Source organism: Lipotes vexillifer, unplaced genomic scaffold, assembly GCF_000442215.2.
Source record: "Lipotes vexillifer unplaced genomic scaffold, Lipotes_vexillifer_v1.1 scaffold1816, whole genome shotgun sequence".
Taxonomy (NCBI): Eukaryota; Metazoa; Chordata; class Mammalia; order Artiodactyla; family Lipotidae; genus Lipotes; species Lipotes vexillifer.
The window spans coordinates 436,828-454,121 of NW_006781315.1; the positions used below are offsets into that span (position 1 = coordinate 436,828).

At 36.9% G+C, this 17,294-nt stretch overlaps 1 protein-coding gene across 4 annotated transcripts in view; it reads right to left on the bottom strand.

Annotated features, from left to right (window-relative positions):
* Window positions 1-17,294, bottom strand: part of ROBO1 (roundabout guidance receptor 1) — a 952,567-nt gene that overhangs the window by 31,571 nt on the left and 903,702 nt on the right. For 3 of the 4 annotated variants that reach the window (XM_007454543.1, XM_007454545.1, XM_007454544.1), the window contains 5 exons: window positions 13,694-13,848; window positions 10,787-11,122; window positions 8,476-8,583; window positions 5,165-5,306; window positions 1,315-1,563 (listed from right to left, as the gene is read on the bottom strand). In XM_007454543.1, the coding sequence (XP_007454605.1) occupies window positions 1,315-1,563; window positions 5,165-5,306; window positions 8,476-8,583; window positions 10,787-11,122; window positions 13,694-13,848 (990 nt within the window). The remainder of the gene's footprint in view (window positions 1-1,314; window positions 1,564-5,164; window positions 5,307-8,475; window positions 8,584-10,786; window positions 11,123-13,693; window positions 13,849-17,294) is intronic. The other variant, XM_007454546.1, reaches the window with a different exon arrangement.

Sequence of the window (17,294 nt, forward strand, 5' to 3'; positions counted from 1 at the left end):
CTTGTCACACAGAAGAAAATTTCACTGCTTCCTTCATTTTAGAGAGTATATGAGTTAAATTTGGCAATAACCTCTTACTCATAGAATAGTTAATAGACACTGCAAATTCTATTTTAACCTACAGAATTCAAGCAGCATAAACCAGAATTTGTTATTCATTCAAGAATATTGAAGGAGATCTTCTGGGGCAAATAATATACACAGTTTCAAATGATATTAGGAATACAGAAAGTAATATATGTGTAATGTGTCAAGGGCAATAAAATAGTACAAACAAGATCATCAGTAGTGAGAGAAGTGCTGACATGATGCAGCAATAGCTTTTATGTGGTAGAAATGCGAAGTGAAGGATTTGTGCAAAACAAAAATGTACTCGTTAGCAATGCTGAACATATAGGTTAAAGAAAGTCTAAGAAACACACACGCACACACACACACACAAACACACACTACTAAGTAGCTTGGACAAAAGGACTGCAACCTAACATTCAATCAAAATAAAGGTACCTGAGTCAACACAAAATGAATATACCAAATTCATGCTTCTGTAACATTACAGCTATGAAAGAACAAATCATTCTGCAGACTTAATTTTAAAAGACAGGAGAGGGACTTCCCTGGTGGTCCAGTGGTAAAGAATCCGCCTTCCAATGCAGTGGATGAGGGCTCGGATCCCTGGTGGGGGAACTAAGATCCCACATGCCTCGGGGCAACTAAGCCTGTGCGCCACAACTACTGAGCTCGTGCGCCTCAACTAGAGAGCCTGCGTGCCGCAAACTACAGAGCCCACGTGCCCTGGAGCCCACGCGCCACAACTAGAGAAGAGAAAAACCGCACATCACAGCTAGAGGGAAGCCTGCGCGCTGCAAGGAAGACCCTACGCAGCCAAAAAATAAAAAGTTATTAAAAACAAAAAATAAAAGGAGAAAAATCTATTCTTCACAGACTAAAGAAATGACATGCCCATGCATAAAGAAAACTAAAATACAAAATCACCCATCATCAATAAAATGTTACAAGATTAGCAACCCATATATTTACTACATGATCTCCACCTGTTTATGAATGCAATTATCATAAGTGGGTGAGAATTAAGGCACATTATTTTATGGTTGCAAGTTCACTGGGATCAATTAATCTAATGTTCTGATCAACAATATTACTTGATATGCTAATTACCAAGGCGTACTGTGTGATGATACTGGAAAAAAGCCCCATGTGACCTGAAAATTACTTCATGTAATAGCATTCTGTAAATGCCACTTAGGAGTGGAAATGATCTGATTTGTCAGTAGAGACTGGTAACAACGTTACCTCCTGTCGGGTTGGTGCTGCATGTGGCCGATATCCTCCGGACAGTCCTGTAGCATGGGCTGGAGTTCCTCCTGTGGAGAGGGGGTCAGAGTGGCAGTGGACTGATGGCTGTAAGACACAGCAGCTGGAGAAGAAGCAGCCCCCCGCACAGGAGGAGTGGGGCCTCGTTCATCTTCCTCCTCTTCTAGTTCACCTTGTTGCAAATACATCCTGGCTGGTGGCACGGGACATGGCATTTCTTGGTCATAGCTAAAACAAATTATAAGGACACTTAGATTGACTTCAGATTATTCAAATAAATTATTTGTATAGTTAGTGAAATATCAACTCTGAATTGCTTTTGAAATCTGAATCTTCTGGCCACGTTAAGAAGGTATTGTTTTTTTTTATTTTATTATTATTTTTTTTTGCGGTACACGGGTCTCTCACTGCTGTGGCCTCTCCCACTGCGGAGCACAGGCTCCGGACGCGCAGGCCCAGCAGCCATGGAATCTGAATCTTCTGGCCACGTTAAGAAGGTATTGTTTTTTTTTATTTTATTATTATTTTTTTTTGCGGTACACGGGTCTCTCACTGCTGTGGCCTCTCCCACTGCGGAGCACAGGCTCCGGACGCGCAGGCCCAGCAGCCATGGCTCACGGGCCCAGCCACTCCACGGCACATGGGATCCTCCCGGACCGGGGCATGAACCCGTGTCCCCTGCATTGGCAGGCGGACTCTCAACCACTGCGCCACCAGGGAAGCCCAAGAAGGTATTGCTTAAAAAAAATAGTTCACTGTCATAAATGTGTGTGAGTTGTTATATATAACATTTTTTCCTCTGAGGGATTACAATTTAATTGGCTCATTACAGGCTCTGAGAAGTCATGCAATAAGGAAATCTATTTAACATAGTTTAATTTAGTAAACCCCCAAAGTGTTTGATATATTCTATCCCTCCAACTCAACATGATCTCTAAAGGATGACTCAAGGACGGTCTTGCAAATAATCCAAAGATGATATGCTAGCCTCTGTGAAAAATTACTCTTGAAAATCCCTTCAGAGGGAGGTACATTGGAGATCAAGTTATTAGTCCAGTACAACCCACTTTTCCTCTAAAATAGGTCACTATTTCTTCAGTTGAGCACAAAATAAAGTACATAGTACTTTGTAAAGTACATGGCTTGCATTTAGGATGCTGAATGAAAAACACAATAAATAAAATAATCAATAAACAATAAAATGTCCCTTCTACTCCTCTGCTAGAGCTGTGTGGAAGCTCTAAATGGATCTGGGGAGCATTCATGACTTTCTCTTTTACCTCAGGGCATATGGTTATTAATTAGAATGGAAGTAACTTAATGCATTATATAAACTATGTTCATGTCACCCGTCTCTCTTGTTCATTCTCCACCACCTGCCTTGTTTACCAGAACTCAGGAAAGTTGATGCTCATATAACATGATTTCTTTGTATCTTCTTTTACTGAACTAATCCTACCATATTCCTCTTGGACACTTTTTCCTGTGTTTCCTAGGTATCTTGTATTCATCCTGACATTTCTCTCTCTCTTCTACCTCAAACTGTTCCCCAGTTCATTTCTATTCTACTTCTAAAAAAATCTCTAAAATCGATTCCTTTTTCTCCATCCTCACATTGTTTCCAAAATTACTTTATTATAATCTGCATCACTCTCTGGTTATTCACCTGCTTTAAAGTAATAAATGGCTCTTTAATTGCCTGGAGGATAAAATACGAGGACCTAAACAAGACATTCAAGTACCTGTATAATCTGGCTTACACTTGCCTTCGCAGCTTCCTCTCACTCTCTACCATGTGTTTCATATTAGTTCTCATGTTAGTCCACATCACTCTGTGGTCTCAAGGTCCAAAAAACCCCTCCTCTTGATTGAGAAACTTCTCATTTGTTAAGCTCAAAAACAAAAGCAGCGGGCTTCCATGGTGGCGCAGTGGTTGAGAGTCCGCCTGCCGATGCAGGGGACATGGGTTCGTGCCCCGGTCCGGGAAGATCCCACATGCCGCAGAGCGGCTGGGCCCGTGAGCCATGGCCGCTGAGCCTGCGCGTCCCGAGCCTGTGCTCCGCAACTGGAGAGGCCACAACAGTGAGAGGTCCGCGTATCGCAAAAACAACAAAAACAAAAAAACAAAAAGAAACAAACAAAAAAAGCAGCAAATCAGGAAAGCTTCATTCTTCTCAGAATCAGCCTTTCTTTTTCAGGCACAGTTGCATCCCTTGTTTTTTTTTTGTTAAACTGTATCAACTTATTTCATTTTATTCCTATTTTTGGTGGACTAAAATAGTAATGAATGTTGTTAATATAGTCCAGGAAATGAACTTTTAAAAATATAGCCAATCCTGGTTATTTGCACATTCCATATTTGCAGATTCACCTACTTGCTAAAAAAAGTTTGTAACCCAAAGTCAATACCCCTAGCGCTTTTGTGGTCATTCATGGACATGTGCAGAGAAGCAAAAAATTTGAGTCACCTGATGCATACATTCCTAGCTGAGGTCAAACAAGACAACACTCCACCTTCTTGTTTCAGATCCTTTTTATGGCCTATAGTGCCATGTTGTTCACTCTCTCTCTTTTTCTTTTTCTTTTTTTTTGCTTTATGTTGGTGAGTTCCCTGTTTAAAATGACCCCCAAGTGTAGTGCTTTAGGGATGTCTAAGGTTCCCAAGGGCAAGAAGGTTGTGATGTGCCTTAATGGTGAAAATATGTGTATTAGATAAGCCTTGTTCAGGAATGACTTACAGTGACGTTGGCTGTGAATTCAATGTTAATGAATCAACAATACATATTAAATAGGGTGTCTTTAAACAAAAACACACATAAAACAAGGTTATGTATGGATGGACTGACAAAAATGTTGTGACCAGAGGCTTGCAGGAACCTAACCCTGCATTTCTCCTAGGAGCAATGGCACAGTACTCGCTAATTCAGTGGCTGGAAAATTAAAGTACAGAGACTTTCTTTCCTGGCATAGTTGGAACTGTAAAACTGTGTTTTGTTTTGTTTTGTTTTTTTGTGGAGAATGAAAGAACAATGTCTTCATTTCTATAATAGTCATTAAAAAGACTGTATTTTCAGGTCGATTTGTATTTTTTGTGTTAATTCTCCAATGATCACACTAGTGAAGTTGCTGTTTTGTTTTGTTGGGCGGGACCATGTCCAGTTCTACAGAATCTGGAGTGAGGAGGAAGCATGCTAACTTCCTAATTGCTGTCATGTGGATTATTTACACTTGTAAAATCCTTGAGAGAGACAATTCAGTAAGTTTAAATTGCTACAGTTTTCAGCAGAATGTGATAATATCTAAGAAAAAACAGTTTTCAGGATACTGTGGCTGTGGTATAAATCCATACAATTATTTTATGAAAATTTAGAGATGTGCAACAGGAGTTCTGATATTTGAAAAGTACAAAATCATACACAGAGAGTGATATATATGTGATCTCATATAAATTCATATATATTCATGATCATATATGTAAACTATGTGTATACGATGTAAAATATTTGTAAATATAAATATGTAAACTATGTGTGTGTATAGATGTAAGTGTGTGTGTGTGTGTGTGTGTGTGTGTGTGTGTGTATTTGACTCATGATTCTTAGTTCAAAAATAAGCTTCCAAGATGCAAATTCCTTTTTTTGGCCACACTGAGGAGCGTTTTTAAGTTGTGCTGAGCTATCAGTAGCTCAGAGACAAATGTTTTATTCAGAGACAGATGTTCATGGACCCTAGGAGTCAGTCTCCCTTGGTGATCGAGTTTAACAATTACTTAACATGGGTTTAAGGAATCATATTATTCCACTTACCTATGTTCTAAAATCCCTCTTACCTTTCATCTACGGAAATACTGTACTCTTCACTAGCGCTCTGAGGTGGATGCACCGGGGGAGGAGGAAGCAGGTCTGCCCAGTTCATGCCACCTTGTTTTGGTACCTTGGGTGTCCGTGCCCCTTTCTTGTGCCCTTGACTCCCTTGAAAAGAAATAAAATGCAAGTCTTTTACTTCTGGACTTTCAATCTTTTCTATTATCCACAGGTTAATTATTTTCTGTAAATATGACCTTATGATTCATATATATAGAGAGATAAACACACTCCTCTTCATTAATTTTAAACAGCACTTTGTATGACAGAAGACGCAGAATATTGCCAAGTTTAACTGCAAAATAAATAGGGAAAAAGCAATAAAATCATAAATGAATTTTACAAGTCATATCATTAATAGTGATCTTCTTACAGCAATTAATTGCATTATGGATTATCATCTAAAACAAATGAGCTGAAGACATATTTTCTGAATTGCCTTTCTATTATTTAATTGCTGGAACCTAAAATACAATATGATACAGATGCGATCTATTACATTTCCACTGTTGCATTAAATCACTGAGTATATATAATTTGTACTTGTCCATTGAAGTGTTTTAGGCACAATGAAATTACTCGTTTTTGTCAGAAAGGCAGGTGCAGATGAAAATAATTGCTGGAAGAACTAATATATCTAACAACAAAAGAAGCAGAAAAATGATTTTTAAAGAGGAACAGAAATGAGGCTTCCCTGGGGGCGCAGTGGTTGAGAGTCCACCTGCCGATGCAGGGGACACGGGTTCGTGCCCCGGTCCGGGAAGATCCCACATGCCGCGGAGCGGCTGGGCCCGTGAGCCATGGCCGCTGAGCCTGCGCGTCCGGAGCCTGTGCTCCGCGACGGGAGAGGCCACAACAGTGAGAGGCCCGCGTACCGCAAAAAAAAAAAAAAAAAAAAAAAAAAAGGAACAGAAATGTTCTTAGCCACTGTTTCTATAAAATTATGGCTTAGAGTGAAATAATGTTGCTTGAACATTCTTAGAAGTTCAGAATAGCTCAATTATTCAAGTTCCCCAATGTCCTGATATTAGATTTGGCATATTCTTTAAACATAGGTAGCTGCACATTTTGGTATATTCATTCTAAAATAATTTTAGGTCAAAAGATATTTGTAGATAAAAATGGTCTTTATCCTCCTCCTCCAATATGATACATTTTAGATTCTTATGTAAATTATAGACAATGAGTCTATAATTATTTTTCTCATATGATCCCTTAAATTCAATGAATTGTCTTGATCTTTTTCTTTAAACCTTTCTGAAACAGCTCCAAGTTACATGGTACATGAAAGCAAGTCTGAGTATATTCACTGAGCCTTATTTTTTTTTAAGTCACTTGGAAATTTTCTCATGGCAGTGTTTGTTAAGCCAGATGTTCTTGCACTGGTATGTTACTGCACCAAGCGTGGGCTGGGGGACATGCTGTTATTCATAAATTACGATGGTCAGGCTTCTGCTTATGTGTCTCCATTCTCTCTTCCTCCACTCAGTTGTCCTGTATTGGAATGGCTATGTATGTATTGTGGAGTTGACTATCCCCAGAGCCTTCCTTTTGATTTCCTGGCATACACCTACTGTAACAACTCTGTCTGTCCTGAAAGGCCTAACATCACAAATCTCTCCTACACTTAATTTAATTGCTTCATTCTCTCCCCTAATTACCATCAGATTTCACACCTTTGTATCTTTTTACCACATATGTATCTAAGCTGCGGGATGAAGAAAGTCAATTGAATATTAACAACCTAGAATCATTTATTTTCCATTAAGACATGTTTTTCTCTTTAAGTGGCTAAGAATTCAAAGAAGAAACGGCATGAGATATCAAACATGAAAATATTTCATATACTTTTCCCAAGAGTACATCCTTGAAATTTTTCCCTTAATTTTAGGGTTTACTTACTTTGAAAAAGAAAGTTGTTTGATAAGATTTGATTGTTAAAAAAAAAAAATCAAACCATATATGGTAGAACAAGAGTAGATCTAGAAAGGTATAGGAGCTATTTCTAAGATCCTTAATTCAAATAGAAACAATTTCAATCAGTGACAAAACACAGCCTAGAAAATGCCAAATCAGCATGCCTTAGTCAAGGGAAGATGGTAAAATGCAAATACCGTCTCCATTACAGAAGAGAGTTAGAGACATTTGGCTAAAAGCACCTACCAGCAACTTTAATCCAGTTGCTAGGAAGTAATATTTCTACCCTCTCCTGGAGAAACAAACTAGAGTCAAGGTCAATTGGTTTTGTTCTCATTGTGGTATGACTTGTTGTGGTGCCACATGTTATAGTTCTAATAATGAACCGTCTTTAATTAGAAAAACAGGACTTAAGTACCAGCAAGCTCACATCTGCAACCCCTATCAGGAAAACAGCTGGCAAACAGCTGCAACAGCATGAAGACCACAGGGAAGAGGCTTCAATGTGGCTTCTGAGGCACTTAAAGACTGAAGTTGGGAAGTTGCTTTACGAGGTTTTAGAGCAAGAACTGAGTGAGGGATAGTAGAGAGATTATAAACTGAGGCAGCTTCCAACTGTACCTAAATCTCATGATATTATCGCTTAGGTTTTTGATTCTGCTCAAGTGTACTCAAATTTTATATGCTTTAATAGCCTTCCTTCAAATGGTAACATATTTAGCAGATTAACTATATGTGCAACATTTTTAAGTTATATTTTTGCTGAGATGGAAAAAAGTTTCAACTGCCTTTAAAGATTAAGTCATGCTTCTGGCTTTAATAAAGGTTTTTAACAAGGAGGAAAATAGGAGCCTCAATCTTTGTTACCAAATAGAACATAAAAAATGGTAGCACAGGGAGATCAGCTCGGTGTTTTGTGACCACCTAGAGGGGTGGGATAGGGAGGGTGGGAGGAAGATGCAAGAGGGAGGAGATATGGGGATATATGTATATGTATAGCTGGTTCACTTTGTTATACAGCAGAGACTAACACACCATTGTGAAGCAATTATAGATGCAAGAGAGGAGATATGGGGATATATGTATATGTATAGCTGGGTCACTTTGTTATACAGCAGAGACTAACACACCATTGTGAAGCAATTATACTCCAATAAAGATGTTAAAAAAAAATGGTTTAGTGAGTGAACAGTCCCTCAAATTGCAGAGACAAGACCCATCCCTGGAAGATTCAAATCATATAAAGTGATTAGACATGTCATATACACATATCAGATCATTAGCATTCAAGTTGTAATCTTGAAATGTATCATCCTTTTAAAGGAGAGCTTGGCTTTCTCCTTGGTTTCCCTTAACTTACCAGATGTACTACTGCCCCGGTCTGAACTATTGTAGGATCCTCCTGTATTCTGGTCATATGATTGATTGTATGGGATAGTTGGAGGAATTGTGTCATTTGCTCGATAATCTAGACATTTCAGATGGGAAAAAAAGTAAACATTTATTTTGGTGCCTCAATCATTTACCAACGATTAAGCTTTCAAACTATCATGTTGATCACCTGCTAAGATGTACGCAAGTGTTCAGAATGAAAGGTCAAGAAAAAATAAAGATCTTTAAACATGTCTCCTTTAAGATTTATAAAATACAAACTCATTGCATCATCTTCTACACGTGAACCAGAATGAATCCTACCAGGGACTATTTCTTCTTTTAAAATACTTATAAGTTAGCTAAGGCAGAAATCAGATTTGTTTGACTTCTTATCTTTAAAAATATAGTAACAAAATAATTCTAATAACAAGAAATCGGGAAAATGTCATGTGTGTGAATCATTAAAAAAAGTAAAATAATAAAATAGAACATAAAACTGAAACTTGCCAGGAAGTTTATATCTAATAAAAAATATATCCATGTTAAGAAGATGAAGAATTTCAGTCTCCCACAAATGCTTCTGCTTACTTAGGCAGAGGTGAAAATCCAAATGATAAACTCACCACTGGAATGTACTGAGTAATAATCTGTCAGGCTAGTTGCATTCCAGTGTCTTTATTACAGTTTGACGTACCAAGTCTGTTTATAAGCAGTATAAACAATAAATCAGAGCTCTGAAATACTTGTACAGAGGACTGTCAGACCTTTCCAAAGTCCACAATAAAGCCATATACTATACAGGAATAATATGACAATAGTTTGAATTCCCACTGTAAACTTTACAATTACAGAAACTCTCCTATTCATCTTTGTCAGTCTTTGTCATGAACTCATATATTATGCTAAGTGAAATAAGTCACACAGAGAAAGACAAATATTGTATGATATCACTTACATGTGGAATCTAAAAAATACAACAAGCTAGTGAATAAAACAGAAAAGAAGCAGACTCACAGATAGAGAGAAAAAACTAGTGGTTACCAGTGGGGAGAGGGAAGGGGAAGGGGCAATATAGGGGTAGGGGACTAACAGTTACAAACTATTATTTATAAAATAAGCTACAAGGACATATTGTACAACACAAGGAAAATAGCCAGTATTTTATTACTATAAATGGAGTGTAACCTTTAAAAATTGTGAATGACTATATTGTACACCTGTAATTTATATAATAGTGTACATCAACTATACTTTGAGAAAAAAAAATGGTTAAAAAAATAAATATTTATTGAATTGGCTTATTATACTAATCAAATTTTCCTTAAGCTGGGGAAAAAAGCAAGATAACTATTATTAAATTAAAACGTATAACACTAACTTAAATGAAATGTTTGTCTTAAGTTATCTTTTTGCAGTCTCCAACTGTGATAAGTTGTTCCCAACTCAAATCTAAAAAAAAAGAAATCTGTGTTTCCAATTATCTGTAATTAAATGTATTCTTTACCTGGACACTCATACACAATTGCCCTGACCTATTCAAATCGGAGCAATCCCTTTATTTCCAGAGGTTTAACTTTACAAATCATGTTATTAAAGCAGTAGTCTGAGGGACTACAAAGAAATCAAATACCTATCTCTTCCAACTCACCCATATTGTAACAGAGAAACATTCCCTTCAGGCCATAAAATATTATTCTGCTGCAACAAGCTAACACTAAGAATTTATTTTAGGTTCTATCGTGACAGACTTCAAATCAGGTCACCCAAAGAAATTTAGGTTCTGAAATCATGCATTGCAGCAGTCTTAGTAATCACATGAGGTAGGAGAAATATAACAAACTGAACCGCATCTCCAGTTCAAGTTTAATTTAATTATTTTTCTTCAGTTTGATAAAAAAGCGATTCGTTTATATGACCATGTAGAAGCAATTATCTTCCATTCTCGAGTGGAAAGAATGGGAGAGCCTATTTATTTAAAATGTGAGGTATTGTGATGGTTGTACATCTGCCTTATGAATAAAAGATTGTCCTGAGCAATCCCTCACCTATGATTAAATTTAAATTAATCTCAAACCATTTGAAAATACTTATATATTATTATAAAATCAATATTCCAGGGTTATTGTTGTGCTAATTAACTTTTTGACACTGGAAATTTTGAAACCAAAGAAATAAGAAAACCTTAGTGACCAAAGAAAGATTTCACACGCTAGTTGCAGACAAGCTTCGGCATGTAGTGCTGAAGGGTTAAGGACGCCAATACAGAAAAGGATGGGAATAAAGGCAAGGCTCTTCACCTTTGTTCAGTTTGTTTTGCTCCATGATGTTATACTGAATCGGTGCCACTTCTTGTTTCTGCTGTCCGGATGGTTTCCAATGCTTCTCGCTGGAGTCCCCACTGCCATTGTTCATGTTGTTGCTGAGGTTTGACTGGATGAGCTGGGTGGTGGCATAAGGGGTGGGCTGCCCTGATGGATTGACAAAACGCCCATCCTTCAGATTTGGGCTATTGAAGGTTTTCATCTCATTGATTTTGTTACTAAGGTCCACATCACCATAAACAGTTGACTCAGGGAGCATCAGATTTGTTTGTTTGTTATCCAGTTGGTTGTTATAATTTGCTATACAATCAGCTATGTGCAATGGAGAGGAAAAGGAAAAAGTCATTCTGCATGGTTATTCGTTTTCAATTTCCTTGTAAGTAGTTTTGTGAGTCACAGTAAAACTGTTCTATAAAGTATAAATGGGTTTAAATATAATGAATAAAAAGGACCAAATATTCTTACGTCCTTTCTAAAGAACATAGTCAAATGTTCTTTCTAAAGAAAAATTGAGTGAATAAGAGAGGACACGTAATTTATATGGAGCCTAAATAATTCTGAGCTTCTGCTAGTGTTACACAGTTTATAAATAATGCACCCAAATTAAATAATTTTCCTTTAACAGCCCCATTAATGGGAATTGCACTAAAATTATATATATACATGAATATCTTTATGTGCCAACTTAACATTTCCTAGTCTGGAGTTACTGAACTATTTGAAGTTACTATGGGTTACTTATAGGTTAAGAATCCAGACAAAAACAAAACAAAACAAAAAAAACCCTCTGCCCTCAGATGAAAGAACTTGAGATTTCAATATTTTATAAAATAACTCTACTCAAAAAATATGAGGAACAGAGGTAAAGTGACAGTAAATAGTGCTCAGGAGAATTTTATTAGTTTTATCCCTTGGTCATGCAGGATAATCATTATCAGGAAAAGGTGTTATGTAATCACTTTTCATGGTTTCATAATGACACCTCAAGAAGTATAAAATGACAATAATGATGGCAAAATGAATCATAGTAGCCAGGGCAATTTATCAAATAACACCTGAAATAATACCTAATATGTCTAATATTTCAATTTCACTCTAATTATCCCTTTTTAAATATTTGAGTGAAATAACTAATATATATATATATATATATATATATATATATATGAAATATTCAAAGCCTGTAGCTGAAAATATTCAAACAGCAGGAAGAACTTAAATCATCATTTAAAATTGAAACATTTTTAAAATAAAAAATTAGTCAAGTTATAATAGTAAAAATACCACTATTTTAATTCATAGTGGCTACAACATTAACAGGTCACCTTGAGGATAAGTTTTCAACTGGATATCCTAAAAAGTGATAAATTAACACGGTCACTACTAAAGATGTAAAAATGAATATAGTTTTAAGAAAAATCTGCAACTTCTCTATCCTACTGAATTCAACTACCCTGCATTTCAACAACAAATGATCAGGGATCAGGGGTATCTGATCAATCTGGCTTTTAGTAATTCTTATTTCTAATTTCTAGGTATTAAGTTTTATATGATAGTGGTTGAACAATATTTTTAATGGCAATCTGGTTTTGGCAATCTCGTTTTTCTTTGCTAATCTTTCCATATGAGTAATATCCAATAGAACTCTCTCCGATGATGGACATGCTCTATTCTGCATTGTCTAATATGATAGCCGCGAGACACATGGGGCTACTGAACACTTGAAATGTGGCTAGTGCAAATGAGGAACTGGATTTTAAATGGTACTTTATTAAATTTAAATGTAAATAGCCACCTGAAGCCAGAGGCTACCATATTAGACAACACAGCTCTACATATTAATTTAAATGGATATTGTCATTTTTTCTTTTATTGGGCTCAGCATAATCTTTCTTTTACTTATAATTATGTGAGCACTTCTTCGCCTAGACAACTAGAATACGGACCTCTAGAGAACATGGACTTGGTCACACGGATATATCATTTCCATATCCATATCCAGTGGAGACTATGATTTGTTCTTTATGGTGCATCACACTTTTTGATTAAATGCCATGTTCTGTTTCCCTTTTCCTTAACTCCATTTTACTTCTGTAGTCATATATTTTGATTCTTTATGATTCTTTTTATATTTCCTATATTGTGAATGAATGTTAAAAGGTTTTTTGTAAGAATTATTTGTAATTTTCTGTTTTTTCCTTTGCATATTGCATATTCTACATCCAAATTTTACTGTCATGTTTTAGCATGAGATTTTAACGAGCAATTTACCACACATATTTCTGAACCAAAAAGACACAATACAAAATTAGTATTAGTATACACACCTGCAAAAGATATATATTTCTTGTATCTTAGGATTTACTAGTACACTATAAAAATCTAATTTTGAAATTCAGTTAGCTTTCATTTAAAATTATTTATTACCACCATATAATAATTATTATTATTGTTGCTGCTATTAAAAATTTGGTTCACTCAAACTATAGATCTGTTGATCTTTTGATCTGCTTTATTCTTAAAATCTTTAAAATAAATACTATAAATAACTACAATTAAAATTATAATTACATACATCCTCATGAAGATGAATACTTTTGTATAATTCCATTTTTCCTTATTTGCTATCTATTCTAGAATTTATATTCTCCGTTCTCCCTTTGCATGCTGAGAAACATTTTTGGGTGGAGGGTGAGGTGTGGAGATATAGGGATGGAGAAAATATTTGAATCAGGCTTGTTTGCTAAACCATGGTTAATATTTCATGAAAATGCTGATTAAATTTCATTTTCAGTTTAAGGAGAAGAAAACGAAAGTTATCTCCTCGTGGCTTGTTCCTAACAATGCCGAGCTTGCCTATCAAGCTGTCTCTGTGCCTCTAACCTGGGCGACTATACGTGGTCAGGTTACTGTCGCTGTTTCCATTGCCTGCTGTGCAACAGTTGATGGAGCACTCATTGTGATTGTTCCCAGTATTAGGCCACGTGTCTGCCAGCCATGGCTGCGTGGCAGGTTCACTGATGTTGAGAAGTCCTGGCCTAAAGAAAAAAATATGTATAAAAGCAAGTTTTATATAAGTAGCAAATGATATTTCCTATTCAGAATTCCAGAAAATTCTTCATCTCACTATTCTCACAAATAATTTGGTCAACTATGCTGAAAGATATACTAATTCCTTTTATTTTACAGACAAGGCAACTATAATGTAATTTTCGGAGGCACGCCTCAGTTTATAGAGCCATTATGTTGTAAACAGTGAGACAAATATTGTACCATTTGTAATGCTCTACTCCGCCTTCAGTCACAGTGGCTAAAAATCAAACATGGAATCTAAAAAATGTGGATACTTATATTTTGTAGTGTTTTAGTAGCATAAAGAATATTCTCGTTAAGACAGTTTGCATTTCTCAATTTTTGACCCATTAATGGGTCAAATTTGACCCAATAATGATCCTTCTCACAACTTCATTAAAAAATGGAACAAGCTTCTTTACTGAGATAAAGGATGCTTCACAGTAAGCACATTTGCATATTTTTCTTCAAAACCATGTTTCAGAGATAGTGAGTTTGGGGCTCTGACATTTTGCAGAGAGCCTCATCAATGTTTCAGTGCACAGTTCTGTAAGCTTGTCAACATTTTCTGATGGTGACAATGTAAGATGCCTTAAATCCTATATAAACAAAGGAAAGCTACTGAATTAAATCTGGTAAAACGATGTCCACTGTAAGAAATATTAGCGTTCATGTTTTTTTTTTTTTGCACGACAGATGTTAATCCTCTTTCACTGTGCATTGGGAATGCAAAGTACATCAGCAGTTATTAATGGCAGCCCTGGACCACCAGTGCCAGAGACACAGACTGAAGTCCAGGAATGGAAATCCTGAGGTCCTTTTCCAATACTGACTCCATTTGATAATCCAGCAAAAGAGGTGATACGATGCATGATGTACTGTCAGATCCACAATAAACAGACTGACACTACAGAGTCTGAAAAGATTTTCTTCATGGTTTCATTTTCTTTGCTAAAGTGCAATAACCACACTTTCATTTACCTGGGAAGCAAGAACCTGACATTTCACTCACCATGGTTCCTATGCTGGCATACAGAGAATCAACCAAGGAAACTTTCTATGCAAATGATGGTTATTTGAGGAATAATTCACTTCAAATGAAAAATATGGATTTATAAGTTATATATCTGTATACGTATATGTATGTATATATGTGTGTATACATATATCTGTAATAATAATGAATGTTTACCCTTTGTTTACAGTGTGTCAGGCATTGTTCTGACCTTTATATGTACTAACTCATTTAATCTTTCTAATAATCTACAGAGTAGTTACTATTATTATTCAGATTTTAAAGGTTAGGAAACTGAGATACCTGAGAAAGGTTAAGAAACTTGTGCATGGGTACACAGAGTGAGCGAGTGGCAGAGCTGGGATTCAAATCCAAGGAGTCTGTCTGCAGAATCCACACTCTAAGCCAGAATACTATAAACACATATACTGGAGAGTGCTGAAATTTCCTAAAACCCTCAAACATTCTTAATAAAAGGAAGAGTGGGGTAATGTCTGAAGTCTAAACATTCAGAATAATGCCGTTAAAACTGAATAAATTTACTATTAAAATTGTTGATAAAAATATGCTTTGAAGAGCAATGTTGCTGACCCGTTAAAATTTAAAACATTTAAATGCAAGCTGCATCACAGATATCTGGAGCTTTTGAAATCCATGTTGGTTACAGAAATTCTGCACCTAGTAGTCTTCAGCTCTCCTTATTTTCTCTTGAACTTAAAGTGTGTTATCACTTTTTTTTTTTTTGTGATACGTGGGCCTCTCACTGTCGTGGCCTCTCCCGTTGTCGGACGCGCAAGCTCAGCGGCCATGGCCCACGGGCCCAGCCGCTCCGCGGCATGTGGGATCCCCCCGGACCGGGGCAAGAACCCGTATCCCCTGCATCGGCAGGCGGACTCCCAACCACTGCGCCACCAGGGAGGCCCCTATCACTTTTTAAATTATTAAAAATAAATCTCCATATTTGATACTGTAGAAATATTATAGGATGTTTGAAGTATGGGTCAAGCCTGTCTTACACGTTTCAAAAGGAACAGACAAAATTTTTATGCTACGATTCCCTCAGAAAAACACTTTTAAAAGTGAACGTTTTGATATCATCAGAGGCTGAAAGAACTTTTCGTATGTATGGGAGCTTTCCAACAGGAAGTAGGATTCACAATTCACATCCTAGCTTTCAGTTCAGACTTGTGTTTGGAATATGCTAATTATCTAGGGAAGAATGTTGAGTCATGATTACCCGCCCGTAATGCATCTTAAAATGCCATGGGTATATTTCAGAGAACTCTGAGAAAGTCAAGGTCATATGTAGCTACTCTGATAAGGGTGTTAGGGTCTTTAGAAACTAACAATCTCTCAAGCTATCTTTATGCATTTAAGATGATCTAGTGTGTATGAGACAGATTTAGCTGCCCCGAAATAAGAAATGAAGCAGAAACAAAACACAGTGCTGGTTATAGTGATTAATATGTGTCGGAAATATTATATAATGTTACCATATTTTATATATATAAAAATGCAACCATATTATACATATATATCCATATAATATGTTAGTTGTTATAGTTCCATGCTAATATATGTGAGTTTTGCCTATTTTTTCCTTGTCTTCAAAAAGATATTATCAGGGAAAGGAAGAGACTAGGGCTCCCAAAAACCATATTTAATTTCCAGTTTATATTAAGGGGATAGTTTTGTGTCACAAAGGAAAAGAGGACAAATGCACTTAAATAATTATGTGGCAATTACCTTCAATTCCTCTGCTCCTGTTACTCCAGATATTCCAATCACTCACTCCAAAAACAAACAAACAAACAAACAAACAAACAAACCTATTTGAACTCCTAAACCACAAAATAAAATACTAATACTAAAGGGTCCGGGGGCTGGGGAAACTAGTGAAGGGGCCTAGCAGCAAGGGTTGCCTATAGGCTGTCTCCTCTTTCTTTCGATAGCTGGAAAGAATTCTGAAGCCCGGGAAGAAGCAAGGGATAGAGCTGAGAGTGGTCAGTCCTTCAAAGAGAAGCGAGGCCTGAACTCTTTCTTTCTCACCTCCCACTGCCAGGAAATGTGCTATTGGCATTCTCGACCTGGTTAGCCTGACTTTCCCATGCTTTTCTTCATGCTTTCTCTGCTGTGGTTTGGATTTTAACTAGGTTTTCATTGTTTGGAAGAGGAGATCGAGATGTGTGAGGTAAGGAAAACCAATGAATAGAAACAGCCACTGGGCTTCCCTGGTGGTGCAGTGGTTGAGAGTCCGCCTGCCGATGCAGGGGACACGGGTTCGTGCCCCGGTCCGGGAAGATCCCACGTGCCGCGGAGCGGCTGGGCCCGGGAGCCATGGCCGTCCGGAGCCTGTGCTCCGCAACGGGAGAGGCCACAACAGTGAGAGGCCCGCGT